The sequence below is a fragment of the Pagrus major genome, chromosome 14, assembly GCF_040436345.1.
Source record: "Pagrus major chromosome 14, Pma_NU_1.0".
Classification (NCBI taxonomy): Eukaryota; Metazoa; Chordata; class Actinopteri; order Spariformes; family Sparidae; genus Pagrus; species Pagrus major.
The window spans coordinates 19,536,404-19,556,182 of NC_133228.1; the positions used below are offsets into that span (position 1 = coordinate 19,536,404).

A 19,779-nucleotide genomic window follows, 5' to 3' on the forward strand; every position below is an offset into this window, starting at 1 on the left:
TTCGCAGACAGTTATTTTCAGCCTATTTTGCTCCAGAGATAGAGAGAAAACCCTCAACCATACCATCAAAGGCCTCCGCTGTCGAAGCCAAACTCATGCATATTTATCACTTTTTCAATCTGCGCTGAGAGCAGGGGCCAATGTAGATCTACACCCCTCCGCTTCCTCCCCTCCGCTGACCCTCTCCCAGCTCGTTTTGTATTCCCTCCTCTAATCAACAAACAGGTTGCCGGTGCTTCGCCTCAAGCCCAGGGCTAAAGTCACATTTTCATTATTGTGTGACATACGCTTTTTTGAGGCTGGGTCCCTTTCATCTTGAGGGAAAGCTTTTCTATGGCACCACTCACTCTGATCCCAGGCAGTTGTTTGGCACGTTCGGCACGTAAAGGCTGGAGTGTTTAACTTTAAATAAAGGCGAGTTAACCACTTCAGGCACAGGGGAGTTTCCCACGACTCTTCACTCTGAACATCCACAGTGTTTAGGTAAATAACTCTTAACGTCTTGAAGTGAGAGCCGGGTATTTTTGAACATATCATCTGGCTGCTAATGAAGAACACGCACGCTGCGACGTCTCTGTTTTCACCTGACTTCCCAGAAACGAAACACATCCTGTCAAGCAGTGTGTGTATTTAATAAGGCAAACGTTATAAAAGAGCGATGGCATCAGCCTCCTGCTTCAAAGCTCGAGGAGATAGCAATCGCAGAAAGCATCACAGAGCCAATGTTTTCCTACCGCCGTAAAGGCTCAGGATGTAACATGCATGGTGTGAGCCACCGAGGGTGAAAGACTCGCTAACAGCTAATTAAAAACATGCAGGGCTCAAAATTCTGCCCAGAAAAATCAATTATATATATCTTCCTAAAATAAATTCTTGGAGGTGATTCAGGAAAAAGCTTTTAGACCGCACTACTGTACCTCACTGTTTCACAGGGAGGTGAATCTTAATTTAAGCTTCTGGGGCTCAAACGTGGCAGCTGTCATTAAAAAAATACAGCTGCTGACAAAGGACAGTCTGGGCAGGAGTTTTAGTTTTACAGTCGTACATTACAGGCAGAAATAATCTCAGTGGCTGAGTGGGTAGAAACCAAAGGACCACAGCTTTTTAAGTTATATAAAGTTGGGGGTGTGAAAAGGGCAAGAGGTGGAAGAAGAGGTTGTAAGCAGCTAACTCTCAGCTAACTGGTCCTGTGCTAGCAGTATGAACACCAACAATTCCTCCTTCCTTCCTCACTCTGACAGCAACAGGCGACTATATGAAGCTCACCAACGGTGTTGTCATTTTTAGACATTTTAATGCACAAATGTCACATATTATATCTTTAAATGTTACAGATTTGTCTAATTTAACTTCATGAACAAGGGTCCATTCTTCACTAGCTTAAGTCAAAAGCTGCCATAGTGCTTTAAATATTCTCATTCTTAAGTGACAGAGTGTTGAAAAGGAATGAAACTTTCAATGGGCAAAAGTTTCTTTTTGCCATCCAAGTTAGCTTAATTTATGCTCTGAAAAAACTGCGGTTCATCTCCCTCTGTCATTTGACTAAGAAATGATGGTACACCCCTGTGTTTTTAGCTCTCGTCTGACAGCATCCCTCCAGAACATTCCACATGGGGAACAGATTGTTCGGAGGGGTGTGGTGCTGGGTGAAATAACTGTTTAATATTATGGTGAACTCTGTATTGTTTTCTCAGTGGGGGGAAACAGGAGACTTTCATTTTCCTGCGTGAGGGTGGAAGGCCGGTTAAGCCCCGGTGCTGTGATGGGATGCGTCGAGGGCGTGTCGCACGGATCCAGCTACAGTCAAACCGAAACCCTCTGGAGCCCACATACCATCGGATCCAGTATCTTCTGAGTGCTCTGCTTTCAATCTCACACAAACACGAGTCATGCCTGCACTGCTGCAGCGTAGTGGAGCAACGTGAAGAGTTCATAATGCCAGATGGTGCACCTGCTCCGCTCTGAACAATCGTCAAGGTTTTCGGAGTCATCCGGTGTATGCAGCGGGACCAAGTGTTTACAGAATCAAAGCCAGCCTGTATCCTTCGTATGAGGTCTTCTTTTTTAGACTGACGCAGATACTGTTGTCGAGTCCAAACTCGTTCCCTCAGCCCCAACCTCACAGTTTACACAAAAATGTCAAAATCAAATGTGCAGAGCGACACTTTATGAAAACAGAAAAACAAAAGCTCGAGCGCAACTGTTTTTCATTTATTCTTTTGTTTGTGATGAAAGAAATGCTCCGGACCACATGTGGTTCGTTAGTCGTGTAGTTTATAAGCATTCCTCGTTGTTGAGATCACACAACTTCCCCAGGGAGAAAAGCGTGCCAGAAGTGTTTGTGGACATCATTATTCTGGCATCGTGTTGTGCTGTTTGGGATGATGATTTAAGCTTTTTTGTGGACGCCGGAGGATAGAACAAAAAGGTAACAGAAGTGTGAACCTCTCGTGCTTCACGAAAAGAAAGGAGGTGTATCGTGCAAGATGGAAAACTTGATAGTAAGATTAAGAAAAGCGAGTGATGACATGTCTTATTCTGTGTTGTTTTGTCTTTCTTGCTGCTGCTGGGACAGAAAGAAACTGAAAAACCGAGAAAGAGGAAGCAGGGTTTGCGCAGTGACAGTTGGTGGGTTTTCTATTATGGATGTGGGCAGGTGGGCCTGACACCTCCCTGCGGACCTCGCAGCAGGTCCCCAGTGTCCTGCCTTTGACTTTGGGCTTTGACCCATGGTGCCCCATCGGTGCAACGGCAGACAAGCGGGGATACAATCCACCCTGATCCGTGCGCCGGACAGCGGGGGTTAGCAGAAAAGGGCAAGGTGGCGACTGGAGAGCCGAGACTTCCTCTTTCTCTTCTTTTGATGTGTTTTTTTGTGTGTCTGAAGTGGTCAAGCGGAAGCAGCACAAAAGCCTTTTGTTGAGCGAGCGGTCATTCAATATTAAACAGCAGGTTGCTCTCTTTGCTGCAGAAGAGATCGTATTAGCTGAAACCATTCCCCACAAGCTGGAGGATGGGTGACGTGATGCAAAGAGAATAAAAAAGAGCGAGGAGATAAAAGTTTTTGAAGAATTTTTGAATAATTGATTAATTATTTACAGGGGCACTCCTGCAATTTAAAGTTTGAGAACTTGTGAAAGACAGGAGGGTCAAAATAAAAGCACCAAAGGCCGTGATCCTGATTTTTAGGTCGTGCATGGGTCATGCTCCAAGAATTCTGGATCCTACAGTTCCCACAATGCAAAGTGATGGAATCTTTTATAAGGCCACTTCCTGCCTGAAGTGACATGACAAAGGATTATTGACTCAGACTTTAAAGAGCTCCCCCAGGATAGAGAAGACATTATACACATGCTTTTACAGACTTAACTGACCTTTTTGTGCAAAAATGTTCTATTTTCAGCTTCTCAAATGTGAAAACTTTAGCTCTTTTTCTTTCATTTATATTAGTTTTAAGCGCGTACACCTTTATCTGTATCTATATCTGTACTTTCATGGGCGGGTTTAAGTGGAAGTTGCTGACTTACATGTGAAATGGATACGGGTTGATCCGAAGTCGCTATACTTAGAAAACTATTTCCAGAATAGCCTCAGAATTAGTTAAAACAATCAGTGGTCGCAGCCCTAGATCAATGCCCGACCGACAGAAGCGGTCCAGTGTTGTGACATTCATCTTGTATGTCATGTCGACTGATGCCCCTGACTGACATCCATTGCCGGGAATTGAATTAAAAACAGCCCTTTGGCTCTCGACAGCAGACTTTTTGTTCTCTGAAGCTCTGAAGAAAAGAAATCTGAAGAAACTACAAGCTGTGATCACTGTGGCGGGTAATTCAGCCCTCTGTAAACCGTAAGAGAATCGATTGTTCATGGCCTCAGGCTCCAGACAACAAGCCACCGAGTTTCACAGACTTAAAAAAAAGGACATCCTCTTTTATGTGATTGCGGTGAAAAGCCAAGCAGAAATGTGGGCAACCGGAAGGGACCTGTCAGTGCCCCTTGTTTTTGTGCCAGCAATTAAAGTCGTAGAGGAGATTGCAGTGCTCGTTAAACTGCTTTTTTCTGCTGTGATTATACAGCCAGAAAAGGAAAAGCAACAACCACAAGGAAGCGTTACTCAGGTTTTCAGAGAGAGTTGGCCTCCAAAATTGTTTTCCTGATCAAATAACGGAGTTTTACAGCAGTGCCTCCAGCAGTAAACAATACTTCCATGGTTCTGGTTTGGGATGTTCAGACAAGGAGCGGTTTGTTGTCATGCAGCATCCTTAAAAATTGGAGATTCACAGTGGCTGGAAAGTATGTGGGATCTTCATGAGAGAGGCAACTGTATATTTGGACGGCACGCATCTGAGGTTTGAGGAGCTGGTGCCAATTGACTGAGCTGGTGTCACTGCAGCAGCCTTATCTGGGTTCATGCTTGAGGCAGTGTCCATGGCGAGAGGGCGAGGACACCAAAAATGTCGTCATCACATCTCTGACATTTAGCACAAAGGCTCTGCAAGTCATTGGTCTTGCACCTCTGCACTATTATTCTATAATTTTTGGGGCCTTCTCATGGCTTTATTCAATAGTGCAGGTGAAGAGTGACAGGAAACCGGGTCAGAGCGAGAGGATGACATGCAGCAACAGGTCGGATTCGAACCCTGGGCCTCCTATGAAAGATTGACTTCCCAGGTATAACATTTCCTGCATCTTCCACGCTGACTTCCGCCTCCTGAGCCGGCTAACTTCCGTTTTAGCTTCCGGCCAACTTGAAAATTGACCTTTGGCTTCCTCTCAGAAGGTTTTGCTTGTTCGCCCCCCAGTGTTGTAGATTAATTACTGCATCCAACAACGTGTTGAGTATAACCGCAGCTGTGCACGCTCGCAGCTCGTGCGCCATCTGTGGATGCTCGCGCCTGGTTGTCATGCGCTCGTATAAACAATGCTGTAGGGTTTCATTCCAATTTTAAAGGAAGCGATGAGAGAACATGAGCGGAAACAAAGTGTGGCATCATGATTTATTGTGAAGGGATTTGTGGTTAAGATTGAAAAACACAGCTGTAGTTTATAAGAGCTTCCTGCTGTTTGCAAAATGAGGGAGTCACCTCATTAAAATCCATCTGCAGAGACTTTTCGGCCCCCATGAAAAAGGTGATGAAAATCAGCGTGGGGCGACAATATGGGATTATTTTGTCAGAACATTAGCTTAGCCCTTCTGGAGCGGGGATGAACAGCTCTGACCACATTGACTGGGTGTCTGGAGTGTTGGGTTTTTTGATTAACGCCAGTGTCTGAACACAAGCCAAAAGGTCCCTGCACCTAATTAACACTTCAGGGTGGGACAGTGGGCCAATTACAAACCAACCTCGGTGTCTCCCATGCAAATCGGCCCTCATCAATTGGCTTTGTGTCCCAAAGGCCAGCATGAATAAATTAACTCCATGCTAATGGGGCTCGCTCTCCATTCAGTTTGAGGAGGACCTGTTCTGTGGTTGTCAGGGGCAGCGGGTGGGAGGACCCCAATCACCCGTCATGATAAATATTGAAGCAGGGGCTTATACCGCCCCCTCGCAATTCATCTCCTCTCAGAAGATGGAGTGGGTTTCATCAAGGAGGCCTGACTTCAAACCTGGTGCCAAATACCATTGCTCTTTGTCCGGACGATGCTGAGAGCTCTTCTGGGTTCAGTTCTGGATGGCTGCACTTACCTAACGCAGCGCTGGCGCACTCACACATACTGCGCCGGTAAAAGACTTTATCCTGGCAACTGACGGGCCTCTCTAGAGATAAAAAATGGCAGTTGCCCCGAACTAGATGTCCAACCACTCTCCTTGGGGACGAGCCTGATGGTATACAGTACTGACTGGTGGCTTATACATATGTCAGAGGGGGTATTAAGGTGTCGTCCCAGCGCACGGAGAGACCACCCAGGAGGAGTTTGCGGCGGCAGACAGAGTCGTCCGATTGTCTGCACGACAGACGTGCTCCACATTCCCAGGCAGCCTTTGCTCGGCACTCGAAACAGCATTCGCAGATTTACTGTACTGCAACTACTTGTCATGGACGGAAGCCAGCGTTGGCTCGGGGAAGGAGGATGTTATACTACAACTCATTCATTTTCTGATTGTTGTCTGTCGGCGATTGTCTACATCCAGACATTCGTAATGGGAATCATATGGCTGGACAGAATGCCTCAGCTCTCATGTGTGTGTGTCTCTTCTCTCACATTAGCTTTCCAAAGCAGACGCCGCATCTAAATATGACATGTGAGCCAGGAGTGTATTTTCTCCCTTGACTGCATGTGTGTGTGTGTGTTTGAGTGATGTTATCCAGCACCAATGTCAACTGCCGGTTTCACTGCACGCCTGACCTGCTAAGGCGTTGGCTAATATTCCCTGTAGGAGCCGTAACTGGAGATGACAACCTGTCCATCATGCAGCGATGGTTTGCCTTCCCAATGCTCCAATTAGCACCTGGCCTCCCCTTCACATGTCACCGGCTCCTTCGCACAGAAACCAACCGGCCTCTTAGCCATGACCTCTCACCTGCCCACACCAGGAGCCTCTAGTTACATCTCACCTCCAGCAGACTGTAAATCTCTGTGATTTTACTGTCAGGGAGGCTTTCTCATAGCGACGGGGGGGCTCGCAGGAGATATGGGTCAGAGGATTCTCAGAGTTGACGTGTTTACTAGTCATGGAGGACAGCCAAAGGAAGGAAAGGAAACGCTCGACCAGGTGGGAGTCCTCTTTGCCATCTTCAAGGCTGAAACTGTGTCAGATTGACAAAGATACACGTCCTCGGTGACATGATGTCGCCGAGGTCGAGTGGTTGTTTCTGTGGTGTTGAGTGAAGGTAAAGATCTGCTGTGAGGGCAACAATGACAAATGCACCTGTTGAAACTTTCACCGTTTGGCTGTGTGACTCCAGGAAAAGTTTTTTTCGTTTTCTTTTCCCTTTTTTCTGTTAAGACTAAACTCAGTTTCGTTTTTACAACCATTGCGTTGCTGCTTTCATCTCCAAACAGTTCTCAGCTGAAGTACTTCGATGTAAACGTGATCCTTACCCTAACCCTTCACGGAGAAGATCTCTGTTTGGCCCAAACACATTTTTCTATCATCCCCGGCACGACAGAAGTCATTAAACATCTCCAATAATGGAAAAAGAATCAGTCTTGAGCCTTAATCCAGAGATATTAAATGTTTTTTTATGCCCCTGCAATGTTAATCACTGCGTATCAGATGGAAAAGCTCTAATATAAGAGTAGTTATTGAACAATTCAATAACTAGAGCGTAAAAAATATATCACACACCAAAGGAAGGAATCCAAACAAACTTGCATGAATAGTTTCATAAGAAGATGTCATTGATTTATGATAATTCAGAGTATTTTTCCAGTTGACCTTGGCTATCCTTGAAGAGACACTGTCTTTGTCCATACTGATGGCCATTGATTACCTTTCAACATGTTGCGGAGGAGGAATAATAAAACATTCAACAGGGCTAGCGAGGTCAGACGCTGGACTGGCTAAACACAGGCGGAGAGAGCGTCCGGCTGACAGAGGAGCTGTCAAACATCTCACACACTGTCAGCCCCGAGGCGGTGCAAGCTGGAGCTCACAGCGCTTGCAGAAAGTGTCCATGCTGCAACTCAGGCAATTAGATGGACATCTTAGGACACGAGTCTGGGGGAATGCAGGCACACACATAAAGAGATGAGTCTGTTCATGCCATGTATACCAGTATTCAGGGTCAGTAGACACACACACATGCACTGATAACCTATAGCTATTTGTAGCACGTCTCTCCATGCCGTTGCTGACAGCTTTGACAAGCTGAGACTTTGTCCTACCACGAATTCCCCATAACTACAGAGCATCACTGATTTTACTTCACCACACCAAAGTGGAGACGCTAACGTGCAGGTTAAATGTAAAACTGAGACAGGAAGCCATCCTGAAAAGAGAAGAACTAACCTTAAGGCACAGACAAAGACATCCCGGCCTGCTTCTGGCTACTTGTCAGCGCTGATCTTTGACTTTTTGACCTTTTGTTGACTCCAAAAAACTCCACATGCCGTTATCCAACCACGTCTGGTCATAAAATCCTTAAAAAGGCCCGATCATTTATTATGAGCGGTTACACTCTCAGACAAAAGAAGACCATGTGCATCATATTATTCTTCCTCACAGTCATTTTGGATTCAAATCTGAGACATTACCTCAGTGGAAAACTTCAGAGCTGAAGAATGAACCCAGTGCTGAAGTGCCAAAAACTGCAGTTCCTTCAATGGCCACTTGATGTTGGCACCAAAAGCGAGCCAATCCCCATAAAACAGCATATTAAAATGCCCAACTTTACAGCCCAGTTCAAAGAAGGGCTTTGGTCTTTTAAGGCTTCAAGTTATGCACAATTAAGGGTGTGGACACTTTCATTGACAGCTAGCTGCTAGCTGTCTTGCTAGCTGTCAGCAACCAGGCCTCAGCTCCACCTTCTCTGCTCGTTTTTGGATCAGTTAGATGGATTCGGGCGCTGTCTAGAAGGCGAGAGCTGCATCCGCCACACCGGGCTTCAAAACGGCTCCCCAGAAGTAAAACAAGAGTAAATGGACGGGCATTCACTTAATGGAGAGCGCTTTTTTGTTGTTTTTTGCTTTTGACGGTAGCCAGGCCATTAGCGATAGCCATGTTGCTACACTTTATTTTGGAAGCAAGCATTGTATTTTTGCTAGTTACGCTGCTGATTGCATGCTGCATCGGAGCAAAAGTAACAGATTTTTAAATTAATTTATCTCATCAGATATCTGATAAATCAGTTGACCCATAGTATACAGTATATGTACATGTAAATATATATAAAATGTACTTTTACTTATACTTTTGACACTTAAAACTTTCTGTAAGTATCTGATATTAAATGTACTTGCCACTGAAATGCAATCAAGTCTCAGGAATTCACATCCAGGCACTTTCTCCGACAGGCACTCCTGCAAACCTTCATTACCAAGTAAACATCCTTAACAGACTGACCTTCACCGACTGTGTATGAACAGTATCAATGCTGTATGAATAATGGGGGGTGAGTGGAGCTAGTAATGAGGCATGATAGAAGCGGGGAGGGATCCGGTGTATCCGCCCTCCGATGCCTGGTTCCTGGTCTCCACGCCTGGTTCTGTTCAGGCCGTGAACGAAGCCCATGTGGTTCATACCAGCGTGAGGGAGCGCTCATTAAACCACACACATCATCTTAATCAATCTCTGCTATGTCTCAGCCGGGCTCGCAGCCAAACACACGTGTGCAAATTATACATTATCCACACGAAAGCACGCGAAAGGCTTCTGACTTTCAAATAAACATCTTCCACGGTTGACGTACATACTGTGTATATTTCTGAGTTAATACAGTATATTGTATACTGGAGCTTTGCCAGAACAGGGTGAGAGCGCTGATGAGGTTAAATGATCCTGATCATAAACACAGATGACCACTGCCCCAACTGCCAACTGAAGGGATAAATGAAGCTGAAATTTGGATCCAAACACTTCTGGAATGGCATTTTGGCAACAGCAGGGCCGACCTCTGATACAGTAGCATTACTAATCAGCAGCATAATAAACTAACTGTGTCTCTCAGTATCACTCTTCTTCCAGTTTACGGCATTTGAAAGCAATGTGTGTCACTTGATGTTAATGCTTGCAAGAGATTTGGTCAAAAATGTGCAGGAAACATGTTCAGAACTTGTCATTTTTTTGTCAAACTTCAGTTTTGAAGTGTTCGTTTATTTCATGGCCAGACAAAAAAAAGCTGTGAGATACTTTACATATGACAAAGTTGTAATAATAGAGTTTGACTAGGACTGCCAATTGTTATAAAATGTTGAAGTTTTGAATGTCAGAAAAGATTAATATCGAATCTGTAATGAACTGTTTGAATTCAAAGTTCATGGAAGTGCAACAGAACGTACCGTTTACGTTTATGCTGACGATGTTCTTCTTGCTCACGCAAATTGGAGAAAACTAGCTGAACAGATAATCGTGACAATCTGAGAAGTTATGCTGAAGCTTTTTGGGTTTGATACCATCAACGGAAAACTCTTTGATAAACTTAATACTGTTGGCTGACTTTATTCATCGAAAAAACCTGCCATACGGTAACGTTAGCTTGTTACTTAGCAGAGCCGACTTCAGTACGTGCATTGCATTTGAGCGAACCCAATTTAAGTGATATGATTACTGTTCATTTAATTGATTCAAACTTTTTGAGAGACTGACAGCTCTAATGAGGACTTTAGGAATAAGGTTGAAGGACAGGCTTCGCGGAAGTGCTGAAATCTATTTCATCAAGGATATCAGTCTGGAATTTTAAGATTGTTTTGCCGAGGTGTTGATGGTAAAATATTTCTAAAGTTTCCACTAAAATGTTTACAGCAGAGATTGATCGGGAAGTGATTATCTTTCAATGCACAGCTTCAGTCAAACTGTCTCTTTCAGATCAGGATACCGCAGCATTTCAATCTGACAGCAGATTTCTCAAACCGACCATGAAACGGGCCAAAATAAATGTTGAGAGTACAAGACATATTTAGAGCAAAATGTTCAGGAGTAATTATCTTTTATCACACTGGGTCTCCCTAAATAGCTTTGCTGTATGGAAGAGGGGGGGCGGCTGTGTTTATTATCCGAGGCACGGAAGAGAAAGGCACCGCTCGAGAGTTTATTATTTGGGTTAGCTGCATTTTTCACTGTTTATTATGCGGTTTTAATTGTGGTCTGGCTGTGTTCGCCTGAGGAACACAAGAGTAAGCAGAGCGAGGGAGCGAGGAATGTCAGAGACAGCAACTTCTCTGCAGGATGTGAGGCTTCGCCGGGAGTCCCGTGAACCTGCCTTACCCCTGGATTGGATTTCAGTTGGACACGAGGAGGAAAAAGGGGGGGAGGTGATCCAGCGTCCAGATCTATGAACAACCCAAACGTCTCGCTCACTGGTTTATTTTCTTGATTTAGTTTTCTCCAGCTTGTGTTAATCAACCAGGGAGTCAAAAGAAGCCAGACTACAGCACTGACCTTTTGGCCACCCAGCAGGTGCCAAACCACCTGCGCCTTATTCCCTTCTTCCAGTCTTCTTCTGTGACTCTTCATTCATCTTTCTGGCTGATCTGGATGGAGCCCAAACTCCCTGAATTCTTCCCTCGGTGAGGACTTCCAGTGTTTTATTGGGAGAAATGAACCTCCACCCTTGGGCCCTGAGAGTCTCTCTACATCTGTTGCTCACCCATGCCGAACTCGCTCCTGCAGCCAAGAGGGAGTCGTCCCCCTCATCCTCCTCAGCTGAGAATCAATTCTAACTCAAAAACAAAAAGGTCCACTCAGAGCTCTTTAATGGTTTTGTCGACACAAGACACGCTGGAGATGCTGGAAACTGTCATGTGGTCTCCTTAAAAATATTTGGCCTGGGCCAGGGCTAGCTGGTTAGCATGCTAAGTGAAGTAGATACCTCTGTAATAAAATACACAGACATCATGACATTAAAACAGTTATTTCTTCACACTCTGTTGATAATTTGTTATTTTAAAAAGGTGCAATACTTGTCTTGTATTACAGAGCTATCTACTAAAGTTAGCCTGCTAACCAGCTAGCCCTGGCATGGTCCAAAGCTCCTGTGCTAGCGTTGTAAAACACCCTGGTCCCCAGGCTCCCAGTCAATACCACTAGCTGCACGGTTAACTGAGCTAACTAGCTAACATCAGCTAAAGTTAGTAGCACTTACTCTGGTGACATGCTGCCCCCCATTTCTTTTAAGTATAAGTTTGACATGTGGGCAATTCTTACATATTTCACCTGTAATGCTTTCAACTAAAAATCCTACATATTGCACCTTTAAGCTCAGGCGGTGAATCAAAGCTTGAATGTAAATTCACACCTGAAGTTGGCTTTTTAGCTTTGAGCAAACATCCTCTTGCTTCGTGCTGCCATTTCCTCATAACTTTTACCTAAATGCAATCTTACAACCCCATCAAACAGATGAACACTCATTAAGAATAAAGTCCAGAGCCTGTTAAGGAATAAGTGTGCTGCAGAAGTCAAACTCTCCTTTTATGGTCCTCCCTGCAGCGATACCCACCTACAGTGACCAAACACAGATCGAATCTAATCCGCACTCTGAAAGAGAATCGAGCGTTCCAGGATTACAGGGATCGGCTCTTTTTCAGCTTGTCCACCTCTGACCTTTATAAGCTGGCTCTGTGAAACGCTGTGAGGAGCGACGAGTGAGTCAAAACCAAAGATAAAGGAGTGATGATGTATGGTTTGGCTTTTTATCAAGCTGTCATATTTCACAACTCAGTCTGTATGCAGAGCAGAAGCAGACTGCAGAATGGTTCAGACATTTGGAATGAAACAACTAAAGGAAACCTGAATGCATGAGAGGGAAAAAACAGACAGACAAGGAAAGAATGAGACCAAATTGGGGAGAAGAGAGAGGGAAGGAAAACTACACCTGCTCCAGCCGAGGCTTTATTAACTGAGTGGAGAAACCTTGCTGACGGACAGCCTCAGCTGCTCTGCGCTGCCTATTGCACAGCGAGAGGTAGTGAAAGGTGATCAAACGTCTCCTTCAGCCCCTGCACACTATCCAGCCACTGCGAAAAGGTTACTGCACCACTCATAGCTCAGGGATCGGCCAAAGCTCGTCTACACCGACTCACGCAACATGAGCTCGACCCCCCGATCCCCCATACCGCACCTCTCATTTTCAAAAACTCCATGAAATAATCTGTGTCCAACAAATTAAATAAAACAGGAGAATCAAAACCAGAGGCAGCAACAATGCCCACCGGCCTGCAGCATGGAGGGGTGTGATTAAAGTTTAACTAGGAACAGATTCAGGGTAGTTCTGACGAGTAGTGGCACCTCCTGCAGAGGTTTGACTTTTTGCTGACACACAGCAGGACGATGGATGCGCCAGGATTAGTGTGCGTAATTGAAACCTTTTCCCGTTATCGACACAAACTATCACAGACGAAATCTGATTAAAACAAACAGCAAAGTTTGTACGCTGTAAACAACTCCGTAACAATGTCGCCCCTAGGTATGTCTCGATTATCAAGCATTTGTTCAGCATTAACGGACCGAACACATGGCACCGCTGCAGCCTCATTACATCTTCAAGTGGATGCAGGCCAAGTTGATGGTTTACATTCACTTCAGGGGGTGCATGCTTGTTATTTCTTCTTACCCTCAAAGGGAAGGAAGACTCTTGGCATGGGCTGTGGGAGGCTGGACACCCCGGTGGAGAGGAGAGAGAGAGCCAGGAGGGAGAGCACCATAGCTGACACCAGAGGTGGCCTGGCCAACCCCTCCGGCCTGCCCATGACTGGACCGCTCAGGAACCACCACCAGTCACCGCTGCCTGTTGGAAAGAGAGAAAGATTTCATTTTGGTAATATTTGCTAGGTAGTTTTTAAGCTAGCAAACAAACTTAATGTTGTTTGATTAGCATTTAAAGTTGTATGAATTGAAACACAATATAAACACATGAATTAACTATTAACACCTAAGTTGATATGGCTAATGTGTTAGCAAACAGTTGCCTATTTACACATCTGACTGACACAGAGGCACATTAGCATTCATTTAAAAGTCAAGTCCAGTTGATATGGCTAATGTGTTAGCAAACATTCAGGTACTCATTTACACATTTGGTGGACACAGATAGCAACATTAGCATTAATTTGGAGTCAAGTCCACTACGTAGTCTCCTTTTAGCTTTGAGTTTGTTTTCTATTATCTCCTGATGGAAATATCTGGCTCTGTAGCAGCTAAATTCCTCACTATGCTCAACAGCTAGATGCTAACTCAGTATAGCGTTCAGTTGGATTATCAGAGCTCTTTTTGCTAAAAAACGCAATCTGCTGTATCTGGAAACAAGGTTGACAAAATGATGAATTAGCAGCAAACAAACAACAACTAAAACAATGAGCTGAAAGACGCTAAAAAGCTTGTTAGAGCTAAGAAACGGGTGATAGTTTTCTGTGGGTTCGTCCTAACAAGCAATACGTCATAATATCAAAACTTTCACTTTTCAGTCAATTGTAGCCCAGTTATATGTGTAGGATTTCAGATTGCTGCCACCTTGTGTTGGCATCGACAAAAAATGCAATGCATCCTGTGACAAAGTGAAAATAGACACAAAATTTACTGAGATTGGACTCATTTTCCATCAATAACTTCAGCCCAGTTGCCAGAATAAAATGTTGGCTGTTAATGTTTCTGCAAGGCCATTGATACCTTCACATTTGTACGTGTCAATGACTCTGCACCATATTTCAACCAAACATATGTCATATCATGCTCACGTTACATGTTTACGACCTGGCTTTCATGTCAGGAAGTGGAAGGGATGGTGGTGGAGCTCAGCCAGAAGACTGCCAAGCCAGTTTCAACATTTGTACGTGTGAAACCGCTGGATATTTTTGAGGAAACCGCGGGACAAATTCCATCCATGTTTGTGGTGCCAAAAAATGGATATTTTTGACTGGATGTCAGGACATCTCTAGACATGTTTGTGGCGACCACAAAGGGAATTCGAAGCCAAAACATGATCTTTTCATGACCCTAACCAAGTTGTTTTCGTGCCTTAACCGAACCAGGGCTTAAGCAGAGCACAACACAAACTTAAAAGGTAAAGTTTCAACATATCCTTGTACATTGCTACCATTTGTTCTGCCGATTGGGTTGAAACGTTCTATAATCTTTCATATATTGTCTTTCAACACAGCGTCTTTTGTTCAGCAAATGATCAAACGAATGCCTAAACATTAATTTCCATGAGGATAATTAATTCTGAAGCAGGACAGAAATAATACATACAGTTAAATCAGAAGTCTGTCAGTTCAGGTAATTAAAGCAGAGCACTAACTACATTGAACGAAGACAGATCAGAGCACAACATGTCAGTTGAATCCTATATCCTTGCGATGCACCTCTCTTAAATATGGATGAGTTAAATCTGCACAAAAGAGCTGCCGGAGAAACGCTCTCCCTTCAGCCTCCTCTAGTTCCGTTTCCATAACAGGACAAGAGCAGCTCAATTATTGATAGTGGCAGGTACTGTACTGCCTGCGGGACTCTAACTCCTGCAATGCAAAAAACTCCTCGGCTGGAAAAATGAAAGGCTGTTTTACCCACACGCAAAACTAGCTGTTACACTACCTGTGTGCAACAAAACACATTGCACTGCATGAAAAGACAAGTCCTTTCTACCTGGAAAAAGATGATTATGTCGTTGCAACGGGGGAGTGAAGCTCTGCTCTCATGGCTTATAGATGTGCGATGAAAAATTGATGGCCGAGAGATAGGAAAGCTGCGTGATTGCTATGAAAATTTCAGGTTGGGCTGCACAAATGTACAAATAGGTTGCAGATACTGGTGTGTGTGGTGGAGTGAGGCGTGACTGATGTATGGAATTGGACAGTTCAGGTGCATCAGGATAACAGATGGAGAGCTGCGGAGGAATGAGATCTCTTTGGCTGCACTTGAGAGGAATAAAACATCATGAGGGCTCGTACAGACGGCCCAGCGCCGCTGTGCTGCAGCCCCTCGCCTCTCTCCTGCTGCATCGTCCACACACACACACAAACACACACACACACACACACACACACACCCTTCCCCAGAGGCGATTCGGCTCGGGCGTCTCCCGCAACTTTAGCCTCCAGGTGTACGACTCTGACCTTGTTCTAAGGCTCTGCTCTTGTCCTGCTCTGTCCTTTAAAGGGTTGAGCCACCCAAATTCCCAAAAATACACATTCTCTCTCTTTCCTATGATGATATGCATGCAAATCTTTGTTAGTTTTGGTTTCATGTGCTCCGTTTCGGAGATTTCTGCGTCTGAGTCTCAAGTGTCTGAATGTTGACCGTGAAAATGACATTTTCAGTTCAAAGCTGTGTTAATAGCTGAGGGAAGCTTACTCAAATGCATAGTTAAGCTTGGTATGTGGCCACGCAAGACCCTCATTTCACCGTGTTATTGATTTTTTTAATGTTTCGTGACTTAACCGGGTCCAGACCAAGTCGTGATTCCTCCTTTTTTGGTGATTTAAACATACAAAATGTGACAATTCTGCATTCAAATTTCTAGAAATGCTGATTTGTTGTATATTTTGTTGGGCTGTGCACGTACAATGTTAAAACGCTGAGAAATCCTGATTTCATTCAAGGTAACAGTGCATTTCATTTGCTCAGCCTGTGACTGTAACTTGTTAAACATCTGATGTTACATGAGTGAGGAAGGAAGACGGCGAATGTAAAGAAAACTTTTTGTGTTTTCACCTGTGTCCATTTGTTGGTTTGTGACCAGGATTACACGGAAACTACTGAACTGATTTCCACGAAACTTGAATGGAGGATGGGTCTCAGTCCAGAATAGACCCCATAAATCTTTAGTGCGGATCCGGATGAAGGGACAGATCCAGGAATTTTTTTCTCACTTTCTTTGACATTGCAAGATTGAGAAACACCGTTTTTGCAAGCACAATTTCATGCAAACAACTATGTGTGCTCTACTGAGCGCCTTTCTAGTTTTAAAATCTTTTCAGATGCTGTGAGGAGCACAAACAAACCTCAAAACACACAAACACAAGCAGCATTCTAGAAAATCTTTCCTCATAATTTACACCCGATGCCATTGCTCACTGCCAATGTGTTAAGTAGTGTGCTTTTGTGTCGCGAGCCCAGAAAGTAATGGTTTACAGCACGCCTGACTCATGGAGGAGACTTGAGTTTGCACCCCATCATAGACCAATTAGCATTTTTACTAGCCCTTAACCACATTGTTTCCCTCACTTTAACCAACCGTTTGTGTTGTCTAAACTTAACTTTACACCCAGTGTTTACTGCCAAAACCTCAATCTTTCCTCAACCGAAACCATGCAGAAATTGGGGAAAGCGAGAATTTTTAAAACATGTCATTATTGAATGTAATCTGGGGTTTTGCTGAATCTTTAATTATTGACATTCTTGTCTGGCGTCAGGACTGAATTACCACTAAGTGAGAATACACATTTTTTGTGTGATTTTGAGTGGATCGACCCTTTAATGTTCACACCTTCCTATCTTTGGGTGATCTCCCAGGGAGAGGCTCTCTGGAAACTCTCACAGCTGCTAAACTCATCGCCCAGGGAGTTGGTCTCCCGCTGAGCGTCCCGTCAGGTCGAGACACTTCCTTTCCTGAACAAACGCCGCCGTCTCTGCGATGATGAGGTCGCCACCGGCCTCCCTCGCACTTGTGGACCGGCGCGGCTCACTCGCCTGGATTAATGGGTCTCCATCAGTATTTGTTGCCATGCACAAAAATAATAAATACTTCAATTAATTTTGTTGAGCTCTTCGGGAGTCCAGAAATTCCAGCGATGAGGCTGCCAGGAATCTGTGCGACGGCAATTAAATGTCTTCACAAAAGGAGGTCAGCCCGAGTGAGCGAGCGGAGAGTTATATTTCCAGTGGGGTGTAATGATAATTGAGTTTATTGTGCATTCCTTGGCTGACAGCCTAATGAATTTTCCATCTCGGTATTTCAGAGGTACGGCTCAAAAAACTAATATTTATGAAAGGAAGGAAAGAAAACTGCTTTTCTGTAATTGTCTGGCTCCCATTTAATACTTTAAACACATGAACATAATTTAACTTGCAAGAAATTCAGGCACAAAGTCCTCCCATTTGGATTTATGTGTCTTAGATGGAATTATTTAGCATTTGGGTCTTATTTTTCAAGAATTAATCATGACATGGTAAACAACTTGCAAGTTGCTACCGTGTCCCGGCTCTAACAGGACAGTGTGTGTTCATACCACACCCTGTCAACAGCTCTGTTACAACCACACATTCCCTCACACATGTCTCGCAGGCGCAGCCAAGAGCAGCAAAATGTGTTTATTTCAAGTGTTTTAAAGTTTAAGATCCGCTTATTTAATAACATGAGAATCTTGCGATGGCAGCATTGAGGGAAAAACCTCCTCACAAGTGCTTTTTAAAGCTTAAAACAGAGCAGAAAGCTGTTCTGGTGCAATAAAGTCACAGAAAATGTTCTGTTTTTAGAAACTCCAACAAAGTCGTGACTCAAATGGAAATTAAGACTGTATTTAAAATAGATGCAGATGAAGGGGGACTAAAGTGCGCAGTAGTCTGATGTAATATAACACAAGATTTAGAAAAAGCAGCAAGTGAAATGTAATAAATCTCTACAGCAGTCACACTGAGTTTACTTCCAGATTCTCGCTGCACCTGTTAGCCTCCTTCCTGCCTAACCACCTCCCTCTCTGCCTCCACTACAGTCGGGTGCAGTGCAGCAGGTAGACCCCTCCAGATCAGCCCCGTGGTCCAGGAACTCACCTCTCAGTGAGAGCTTCCTCCGGTTGCTGAACAAAGCCAGGTATAACAACCAAAGCAGCAGATGTGGATCTTATATTTATCCTCCTTTAGGAAAAAAAGAAAAAAAAACACCTTGTTTCCAGTTTCCTCCAGTGACAGCAGAGAAGAAAAATGCTGCTATTCCATCTAAAGTGCTCACAGAGCAGCAGGCTTGACTGAGAGAGCACCGGAGAGAGGAGAGGAGAGGAGAGGAGGGAGAGAGGGAGGAGAGCGAAAAGACAGAGAGGGCTGGTGTTCTATTACACACTCTCCACTGGTCTCCCTCCTCCTCCTCCTCCTCTTCCTCCCCACTCCTCCCCTACATGATCTACCTCCCTCCCTCCCTCCCTCCCTCCCTCTGTTAACTAGACAGCAAACTTTAACATATGCGGCTCAACACATCAGAGAGGTGGAGGACGGGAGGTCAGGACACCTTCAGGACTTTTGAATCTGTGGACGATCAAAAAATAACCAGAAGTTCCCTCCGTGATATGAACGAAAACAGACATTTTCCATTCATTTTCTACTTGATCCGTCATATTAAAGTATCATCAGTTTTTCCACAATAATGAATCAGCTTGTAAGTATGTGCTGGAACCACTTTAACAGCCACGCTGCTTCAAAGTATGCGAAGAAATTATGACTCAGATATGGAGTTTCATACTGAAACCGATGATAGAGACTAAACACAGACATGCGAGCAGCTGTGAGGCTGTACGTGATGTCACACGAGGCAGCGTTGGTTGGGGCTGAAAGCGTAAAAATCTGTTGGAGTTAGGAAGAAGTGAGCTAACCAGACAGCCGTAGCCAGCCCCTGCTCTCTGCTTGAGGCTAGCGGCTACATTAGCTGCTACTAGCTTAACCAAGCCCACAGGAACAGCGGCTGTAGGTTTGTATAATAACTAGATACCAAGAGCAAAAATGGCGGCCGTTCAAACCAATGAGAATTGCTCGCCTAGCACCCAACTTTACATACCCAAGATAACCTGATGAAGGTCTGAGTACCGAAACGTTGTCAGTAAACTTAATTGCAAGTGAAGTGGACGGTGTGCGGGAGTCTTTTTCCTGATTTTGTCGGCCTTCGCTCTTCTCCTACGCACCTGTCGACCTTAAGGTGTGCAAAAGCTGCACTCTGTGAAGTTTTACAAATATAAAACCTCCATGGATCATAAATTCATAATAGAAAGAGTCATAATCAACCTTGTTTTCAGTTCTTGGTGTCCTGTCAACAGTTTTACAGGGGATTTTTTGGCTGCAATACCGCAAGTTGCCACCGGGCCAGATGGGAAGCAAGGCTGAGTGGTGCTCTTTGGTGCCTGACTTTCACTGTGGTCAGACATTTTAATTATAACGTCACGTGATGAATATTGGACCAAAAACTTTTATTTATTGG

At 44.4% G+C, this 19,779-nt stretch overlaps 1 protein-coding gene across 1 annotated transcript in view; it reads right to left on the reverse strand.

Annotated features, from left to right (window-relative positions):
* Positions 1 to 13,298, reverse strand: part of sema3c (sema domain, immunoglobulin domain (Ig), short basic domain, secreted, (semaphorin) 3C) — a 37,158-nt gene extending 23,860 nt beyond the window's left edge. Inside the window, exon 1 of the mRNA XM_073480899.1 lies at positions 13,216 to 13,298. Coding sequence (XP_073337000.1) covers positions 13,216 to 13,243 — 28 coding nt within the window. The 5' untranslated portion in view covers positions 13,244 to 13,298. The remainder of the gene's footprint in view (positions 1 to 13,215) is intronic.
* Positions 13,299 to 19,779: the final 6,481 nt, after the last annotated feature.